The 9,758-nt window shown below is 45.3% G+C and overlaps 1 protein-coding gene across 2 annotated transcripts; it reads left to right on the top strand.

Annotated features, from left to right (window-relative positions):
• Nucleotides 1-2,442: 2,442 nt before the first annotated feature.
• On the top strand, nt 2,443-8,954 carry C5H11orf58 (chromosome 5 C11orf58 homolog). Of its 2 annotated transcripts, none has more exons than XM_065066147.1 (5): nt 2,443-2,643; nt 2,904-2,984; nt 4,365-4,425; nt 6,131-6,240; nt 7,384-8,954. In XM_065066147.1, exons 1-5 carry the CDS (start codon nt 2,584-2,586, stop codon nt 7,591-7,593), a joined length of 522 nt encoding a protein of 173 aa, XP_064922219.1. In that variant the 5' UTR covers nt 2,443-2,583; the 3' UTR covers nt 7,594-8,954. The 2 variants fall into 2 exon arrangements, with proteins under 2 accessions (XP_064922219.1, XP_064922218.1); XM_065066146.1 differs by having other exon boundaries at nt 2,487-2,643; nt 6,131-6,243.
• Nucleotides 8,955-9,758: the final 804 nt, after the last annotated feature.

The following is a 9,758-nucleotide window of genomic DNA, read 5'->3' as shown; positions in this document are numbered from 1 at the left end:
CTGTGCGTGTTATGGGACCTGTGTGCTATGTTTTCAATGTTAAATTTGCCCCTAATCGCTCTTTGCAAGGCCCTCTGCCTTGCAGATGTCTGCACCTGGCATTAGCAGACATAGCACACCTTGTCCTTCTGTCCCTCTAACCTTCCAAATCCAGACATTGCCTTGATGGAACACAGAGCTAGACAGGTAGGTGAACAGACATATTGGCTCAAATTCAAAATGTTTACCTATTATAGTGACAGGAACAATAAAAATTAGAATAAAAATTTGTGATTAGAAGAAAATAAGCCAACAGACCACTAAAGCAGCTTAGATCACTGCAAGTTAAAAGAAAGTTCAGATTCAAGCCAACTATTGAGAAGAACTGAAGACCTGGGGCATATTCTGACCATGTATACGGTATGTGCAAAGCACACAAGATTGAGGAAACAAGTACACGTAGTTTATGGGTACTGCTAGAGATGAAAAGTCCACGGCTAAAATAACTGCATTTATGCACACGTACATGAGCGTGCAGACTGACAACCACTCAAAAAAGATCTGATTAAGACACTGCTGTGGTTTAACACCAGCTGTCAACTAGGAGGAACCATGCAGACGCTTGCTCCCTCCTCCCACAAGTGGGATGGCAGAGAAAATCAAAAGCGGAAAAAAAAATGTAGGTTGAGATAAGAACAGTTTAATAGGACAGCAAAGGAGAAGAAAGTAACAACAACAACAATAATAATTATAATAATAGAATAGTAATAGAATACATAAAACAAGTGATGCACAATGCAATTGCCCACTGCCCATGACACCAAGAGCCCATCCATTCACAAAGAGTCATAGTTGCCCCCAGCCAGCTCTAGTTTATATACTGAGCACGATGTCATTTGGTAAGGAATACCCCTTTGGCCAGCTCAGGTCAGCTGTCCCAGCTTTGCTCCCTCACAGCTTCTTGTGCCCCTGGCAGAGCATGGGAAGCTAAAAAGTCCTTGACTACCCGGCAACAACCAAAACATCAGTGTATTACCAAAAATCTTCTCTCATTAAATCCAAAGCACATCACTACACCAGCTACTAGAAAGAAAATTAACTCTATCCCAGACAAATCCAGGACAGACAGTAACTTAGCTGTTTGACTAAACAAGAAAACTGTGATTATTTGTTTTAAATCAGTTGTTAGGGAGGTATCAGTAAGACTACATATGATTACATGTGCTCAAACCAGTTTTATCTTGAGTAGTTTACCTCATTTTAATTAAAAAAAAAATCCCTAAGCACCAGCTTTAACCTTAACTAGCCAAGTTTAAGCAACCATTTGAATTGGCACACACCATTTGCACATTTCAGCATATGCACCTTAACCTCCCGGTATTGGTTGGACTGCTGCAACTTTGTGATGGGGATAAAGTCACCATGTAATTGAGGAATTAAAAAAGAAGTGATTTTCTTAACATTAAGGTGAGAAGACCTAAAGATGTGACTGTGCATCTTCCCATCCAATAAATCTAAACAAAACCTCTAGATTAACACTCAGTGGCATCCCATCCAAATTGAGCTAACTCTGAAGCAGACATATGTGAGAAAAATGCTAACTTCGGCGTAACTAATTTTTGTTTTGTATACGGCATGTATGTGGAGGGGATGGGACCGCAGGAACAACAGTAATGGCAAATAGCCGGAGGAACTGAAGGCTTCACTGGAAACACCCGTAGCTCCACACCCAGGATTCCACACAGGTCACAACCTGCCATTCCCCACACGAGGTGGCAGTACCGGTCGGCGGGAGAGGAACCCCCGCGTTCCTGAGGTGCGGCGCTGAGGAGGGGTTTCGGGTCGGGCTGGAGCCGGCACAACACAGAACGCAGCCGGTGGCTGGAGGGAACCCGAGCAGCGGAGAGGCGCCTCGAGCCCGCCCGTCCCTCCAGCGCCGGGACACGAGGGAAGCGGCGGGAACCGCGCGCGATGTCCTCGCTACCTGAGGCGCGCGGGGCTCGGGAAGCGCTGCCGCCGCCTGCAGGCGACCGTTGCCCAGCCTGAGGCGCCGGCCAGCGGCGGCTCGCACGCCTGACTGCGGGCAGAGCTCGCCTGCCCTCAGCGGGGATTACCTCAGGCTCCGAGCCAGCCGCCACCCGGCCGCGCTCGCACGACGACACAAGCGCGGCCCCGGGGCCAGGAGCCCCTTAGTCCCCGTCCCCCAGCAGCACTTCGCGCCTCACGCCACAGCGAGGCGAAGCCCCGGTGACCGGCGGCGACGCCTCCACAGCCCCCGACACGACACCGCGCCGAGCCGCAGCGACACAGCGCTGCGCGCGAGCGACACCACCTCCCAACCATCGGCTGCGCCCGCGTGCCGCTGCCGCGCCCCGCCTCCTTCCAGCGGCCGCGCGCCCCTGCCAATCAGCGAGCAGAGCCGGCCCCGCCGCGGAGGCTTGTGGGACGGGTAGTCTGTGCCTGCTCGCGCCGCGCCACCAAGGGCCGGGCGGGAACTACCAGTCCCGGCGTGCCCCGCGGCAGAGCCCGCGCGGTGACCGCCGCCGGGCGGGGCGGGGCTCGGTCAGGAAGGCGGCACAGCGGCTCGGTCACTGCGCCGCGGCCATGAGCTCGGGCCGGGATTCCCAGGGCCACCACGGCCTCAAGCGAGCGGCCTCTCCCGATGTAAATGGGCGCGGGGCCGGGGGCTGCCGCGCGGCGGGAGGGGGGCAGGATGTGGCCGGGCGGGAGGCCGCGGTCGGGCCTCGGTGCGGCGGCCGAGTCCCGCGCGGGACACAGGCAAGGCCTCGGCCTTCTCGGCCGCCCCCGTTCTGGCGCTGTCGGCCGCCCGGGGGGCGGAGGCGCCGCGGGGGGCTGTGGCGGGGGATGCGGGGCTGCTCGGGGCCCGCCCCCCGGGCTGGCGCAGTCAGCGTGTGCTCCCGCAGGGCTCCAGCAGCTGGGAGTCGGCGGACCTGGGCAACGAGGAGCGGAAGCAGAAGTTCCTGCGGCTGATGGGCGCTGGGAAGGTGAGGCCGCCCCGTCCCCCCACCACCCCCGCGGGGACACGGGGCCCGGGCGGGAGGAGCGTCCCCCCGCACTGCCCGCGGCGGCGGCGCGGGGTTTGCTGCTGGCGGTGAAGCGGCGCCTCCCCAGGAGGAGGTTTGCTGCAGGCCGCGGCGCTCGCCCAGGAAACAGACGCCATGCAAAGGCAGTTTCACTGTGGGACTCTCCTTTAAGGAGGATTCGGTTTGCACGGCTGCAGTTGTTGTGTCAGCAGCGGTAACACAAAACATCCGTCTGAAATTGCCAGGTCTCTGCTCTGCAGCTCCCTCCCGCCCCACACCTTTACGCTTTCAGACGAAATAATATTATTGTAGACACTTCTGAGAGAGCCTTTTTTACAAACTAATGAACCTTTGCACTAAGTCTGTAAAAGTCTAATTGAAAAAAAAAAATAATTAAATGGTAGCTGGTGGACTAAATCAGCAAAAGAATAAACATAATTAAATAATCCAGGAGATATTTTTAAAGAGAAGAATGCTCTAAACCAATATTTATACTATGCTTTGTGTAAAAAATGCTGCAGAATTAGTAAAATGTAATTGTGCTTTTTCCATGTACAAAATGTTTTAATATTGCAATTCTGCTTACCTTCAAGAAAAACAATTTCACTTGTACTGGCTTGTTTGGTTGAATACAGTATTTTTGTAAGCAAAAATATTTTACTGTATTAAAGAGGTTAAAGTTCGTGCTCCCTGGTGGGTAGAAATACAATACCCTATTAAAACATCCCACTATCACTGACCTTAATGTCTACTTGGATACTTAATGCTGCTTTCCATGTAATGCCAGTCCTTGCCTATAGGAAGATATTTGCCAATGAGCAACTACTGAACCAATATATTAATGAGCACTGTGAAGGTCTTACCCGATACTGTGACCAGTCTAAAAGTGGGATCATCGTAAGATGCACAGGCTGAACTGTTGTGTAGTGGCAGAGAGAGAGACCCAAAGGGTAAATTGTCAGAAACTAAATTCACACTTGTCCAGCATTGTATAGTATAGTTTTCCTGCCTGATGATTACCATTCCTCCTTGTTTAGTTGACATGCTTGCATGGCTTGTCTTCATCTTTGGAGTGGCAAGAATCAGACTGAAATAGAACCAGCTTTGGGATGTGGAAGAGCAAAGAGTACCTAGTTGTTGGGGTTTCTTTTTCAGAAAATTCAGCTACAAAAAGGTGAAACAAATTCATCAACAGACAGCAGTTGTTAGCTAGTAAGAGTTACAGTCTCATGGTTGGTTGGTGAGGTTTGACAGCAAACCTTTTCCATTCGCGATTTCCAGAATGTTGGCAGAGCTGTCAGTGGACCCTAAAGCTCCAAAACAAACTACCTTTTCTTTTAGAAAGAACATACTGGCCGCCTTGTTATCGGAGACCACAGATCAACCTCCCACTTCAGGACAGGTCAGTTGATCCAAGAGCTGATACAAAGTTGGAAATCAAACACTTATTTAGGAAGATCCCAGTATTTTGAGCTTTGTAGACTTTGCAGAGAGGGATTTTAGGTTTCATGGCTGAAGTTGAAGACAGGTCAGGCTGCAGAGTTGCAGAAGTTCCTAATTTCTCATGTTAGATTACTGACAAACAGTTTCTCTGGCTGTACTTGCATTCTGAAGTCCAAGTTCGACAAAGTACTTGACGGTTAGTTACATTTGTGTACAACTGCCCTGGGAATCAGAGCCCGTGAGTCCTCAGTTTTATTTTGCTATCAAAATAAGAAAGTAAAATTGTATTGCTATTGGTACCTAGCAGTATTACATTTTTTACTTGCTGCAAGGTATGGATATCCAAACATCTAAATCATTGTGTATGGAATAGAATAGGATTGATTACTCCCTATGAAATAGAAAGATCTCTGCCTTAAAGCAATGAGGCAGAAGCTGAAAAGATCTGCAGGGTCATCTTGGCAATCAGCAATAATTTTATGTTGTGTAACATATATGGCCATGGTAACTTCTTATCAGGCTTGCTCAGGTAGTAAATCACAGTACATCGAAACCAAGCTGGGCTTGACTGCCTGAGAGAAGCTTTGGTAAAGGTGTCTAGAATAGCTACTGTCAGAGTTCCAGAAAACTCTGTTCCCTGATACGCTCCACTAGTAATTTTTCAGTTGACAATAAAAATTATCTGTGGACCCAAACACCAAAAGAAGCCTGAGAATTTGGTCCAGGTTCTGCTGTTAGTTTGCTACACCTGAATGTCCTAGAAGGGAGGTGATGCTTCCCCTAAGAGGTCATAAAGAATTAGTGCTGCTTTGTTACTAGCAAGAAGTTAAGATGCTGGTTTTTAACAAAAAATCAGAACAGCTGTTTTCTTAACACTTGCTTGTCCAACATACAGTTTTTGTTCTTTTATAATAACATACAGCTCTAACTTCCAAATGAGGAAACATGAATTTGCAATACAAGGTTTTAATTTTACAGAAACACAAATTAAAAACTAGAGCGTTGTAGGCTTACTGAGAATTAGATTCCTATCTCGCACAAGAACAGGGGATTCTTAACTATTTTAGACTATAGTTTTCCCCAGTAAAAATGACTCTTCATTTACCTATTCAAACAAGTAAGTAAAGGGCCTGTAGAAGCAGCTCTTGAAAATTAGTTTTTCTGCTAATTCCTAAAGATAGAAAAATGTAGAGCTGTAGTAACCTCTCTGCTATGAAATGGTTTCAGATACAGCTCTGCAAACGAGTGGTAGTGTTGCCCCAGCTTCTGTTGATATATATTAATCATGGGTTAATCACAGTAATCACATGTTATGGAGCGAAGGTCAGAAACTTTCTCCTTGCTGTGACATGTTGCAGTATTGGCAGGAGGCACAGATACACCAGTTACATTTACGTTGTTTAGTAGAACGTATACCACGCATGGTACAACTCTGAATGCTTCACATCTTAGGAACTTACTGTCCCACCTTTGTATCAAAGCAGTTTTTCTTGCAAACTTGATATGATTGCTTACAAATCTGATGGTTTGTATGCAATAATCCAGTATAAGATGGCTAAACTTTTTCTCATATATAGTGATAAACTTTGAAAATGAGACTTCATGTAATTTGATGTCTTTGTTAATTCGAATGAACCATAACCAAAGTACACTGGACAATGCAGGGGAAGAAGACAAGAAAATGAATGAAGAGCTGGAGTCTCAGTACCAACAAAGCATGGACAGCACCATGTCTGGACGAAACCGGCGCCATTGTGGACTTGGTTTCAGTGAGGTAGTAAGTTGTTTATTTCCATAATGATTTGGCTTTCTCGCCACTAGGACAAGATGATACACAAATGCTGGCAAAATTCTGCAGTTTGGGTTAAAGGACAAACTTCACTGCAGGCACTTGACTGCTATTTTGTACACCATGGTGGCCACTTAGATGCCTGGAAGCAAGTGGTGCTTCTCATTGTTCTGAAAAGTGATACGACATGCCTAATGCTCCCTAGTAGTCAAGACAGATATTTTTAATCAGGGTGTTGCCAAGGAGTACATGAGGTGGCAGAATACCCACCTGCATTGTTGCTGGCTTCTTGTTGCGATGAGGCACATACCTCTCTATGATCCTGAAAAGCGAATGACTGTAGAGAGATCAGCCAAGGGAAATTTGCTGTACGGAGTCCTCCAGAGAGCTCACACGTAACTGGTCTTGTACAAGGAACTCCATAGGAATGAGCAGGAAGATAAGTGTGACAAAAACCAACAGAATTAGGTTATTAGGAATATGTTTTCATCTGCCAATGGAAAGGTGCAATAATTCATCTTTTGCTAACTCGTAGCACCAATTACTGCATAAAAACATAGCTGGTGTTCCCAGAGTGAGTAAACCAACCTGTGTGTGCAGTGCTGGGAATTCTTACTCTTACAGACATGGAGGTTTTGCTTTTTAGTAAAATTCCATTTTGGAATTGTTCTTGTTAGCAGTATCGTTGGATTACTTCAGCAGTCCTCATGCTGCAGTGTGCTAAACTTACTTTCAAAGATTAGTCATGAGTATGAATTCATTATGTTTCACTCAGTGACAAAGTGTCATGATATACTGTGTACACCGAGGTAAGGAATTACTAAACTGATGTGACCTGAAACTTTTCAAGCTCATATAATTGTCTTTAGGATTTCTGTTGTAACTAGATAAGAATGTTGCTGATGAAGCCATGGATGTCACAGTTGGTATGGTTAACCACTTCAGTGGAGTTGCTTTCTGTCTAATAATTTGTACAGTAAAGACCTGTGTCTAGCAACATAGCCCATTTGAGTATTAAAATGAAAGGAGCAAACATTCTCACTGGGAAATTTTCAAAGCTGCATTAAAAACCTGCAGTGGAGTTGCCAGGAAATAACGGTTTATCTGTCTCATAATCTGAACTTGTAGTTTCAGGACAGTGAAGAACACGAAGAGGCAGCGGGACACTCCTCTGAGGAGAGTTCAGAGGACTCTGAAAGTGGCTCTGAGTCAGAGCAAGAGGAGTCTGCAGAGGAGCTACAAGCTGCTGAAAAACATGATGAAGCTGACGTTCCAGAAAACAAAAAAGAAGCAAAAAGCAACTATAAAATGATGTTTGTTAAAGCCAGTGGTTCATAACTGCAGATGTAACAGCTTTGTATTTAAAGTACAGTAAGCCTTATTGTTACAGTGCAAAGTGGAGGACTGCTACAGCACAAATCTTTGTATTATGATTTTAAAAAGACCCTGTTAGATGACAACAAGTAGTATTTGCTTTCAGTTGCCATGGATAACATTTTTATGGGCACAGTGATATTACTGGTTTTTGTAAAGTGTATAAAATACAGGATGGAGAAATAAATTCTTTTTGTTCCTGCCCTATCTGTAGAATGTTATCTAAACTATCCCTTTCCTTATTCCATGCCAGATTAGGAAACTTCATGTTTGTGTTTTCTTTAGTTAGTGCCCCAGTCTTGAATTTTTAACTATTAAGATTACATGTGAGTTGCTGGATGTTGCATTAGTTGTAAAGTACCGATATCAGCACTATTCTGTGATGTACTAGAGCTTTAAACAATGATTTTGTCTATAGATGCTAGTGTTGACAGGGCTAAGAGGAGAAATCACTCACTTTTGTGACTGTTAACCACTGTATCCATCTGAAGTCCTACAGCAGTTGCATGGGAGAAGATGTTTTAGAAACACATAATACAAGAGAAGGCTCTGTTTGCTGCTTTGGCTTTATAATGAGGGGGATAAGCTGTAGTTCTTCATACCTTTAACAGCAGAAAAGAGTGATTTTTTTGAATTATTGACTCTTGGTTGTAGCACTGAACTATTATTAAAAAGAATGCCTCCTGAAGAAACCAGATTACTTTAAAAGAGAAAATATACTTTGATAATGAAAAGGATATACAAATCATTTAGCTTTTTTAAATATAGAATCCAGAGCTAAGTATGTGAGCCCTTCTTCCTTTTCTGCCTGTACCTGCACTTGGAGCTCTCAGTGAACTCTCACAAAAAGTTTGTACCACTCGAGTAAAGTTGATGCGCTTAAAGAGTCAGGAGTTGCAATAACTCCTTCAAGCAAGAATTCTACACATCCATTCCTCTGCAAATTTATAGTTTATTGGATTTGAGTAATTAATAAAATATCAGAACATTTTAGACTTTGTTTCTTCTCAGTACATCAGACAGATGAGCTGCCTCTCCTTGCTGGGAGAGCAGAACATCTGATCTGTACCTCTGGTACAGCCTCACGCTGCCACAACAGTGTTTCAAGAAACGCTCCAGATGCTTGTGGAGAATATTCCATTTCTGTATACAATTTATGACATGCAGACAACATTCACAAGCCGGTTGGCTTACATGAAAGCAGTAGTATGTACGATCATTGTATAGGTTTATTGAACGTAAACAGTGCAGCATCAGTTACTGGGGGAGGACTTGGAATAAATTACATTATGGAAAAAATAAAAGTAATATGATTGTAAATAAAAGCTGAGTGCAGAGTTTTTTAAGCTGTTTTACTATACTTGCATTTAGTACAAGAAAACTCATTCTGTTTTAAGAACAATTTTACAACAGCCACTAAGGGTCAGTGATTTGTACTTTATTTGTATGGACTTTTTTTGTTGTTTTCCCATACCACGAGGTTCTGAATACATAGACAAAGATTACAGTTGATTGTACATGGTAAAGAAAGATAACCTCACACCATGACTTAGGAAAGCTGCTCTATCTCTAGGGAGAGCTTGACGCCCTCCCCAGCTCAGCTGATTGACTTTCCTCATAGATACCAGAGGGGTTTTTTTAAATCTATTTAGACACTCGAGCTACACTAAAACAAGCATTTCACTGTTAAATTCTTCTAGATGTGGCTGCTGGCTGTTTATTGCCTCAAGTGCAATTACAAAATTAAGGTTTACGTGCACAATGCTGCATCTACACTCACCTCTGCCTTCCCTGTCCAGCGCTGACCCTCTCGCTGCTCTCGCCTCGGCAGCTGCTCAGCACCAAACGGGGACTCGCTTTCAGCAGGTGATGGGATCTGCTGCTGTGGAAGCCCCCGGACGGGCAGAGCCCTGCTGCTTTCCCGCTCCCCTCGAAGGGCACAGTAGAACCTCACCTGGGAGCTTTTCTTCATGCTGCAACCAACCTGGAGACCCAGGGAAGGCAGGTCCAGCTGGCAGGTCCTGCGGGGTCTCTGCCGACACAACAGGCTGCCTCAACAAACACGCTCGGCGTCCTCTGCCACTCAGCTCTACCCCAAACTGGTTACAGCCTCCTGCCTCGTAAAACAG

This window comes from Columba livia, chromosome 5 (genome assembly GCF_036013475.1).
Source record: "Columba livia isolate bColLiv1 breed racing homer chromosome 5, bColLiv1.pat.W.v2, whole genome shotgun sequence".
Taxonomy (NCBI): domain Eukaryota; kingdom Metazoa; phylum Chordata; class Aves; order Columbiformes; family Columbidae; genus Columba; species Columba livia.
Note: the sequence above shows the minus strand (reverse complement) of the source record. Positions and strands in the feature narration are given on the sequence as shown.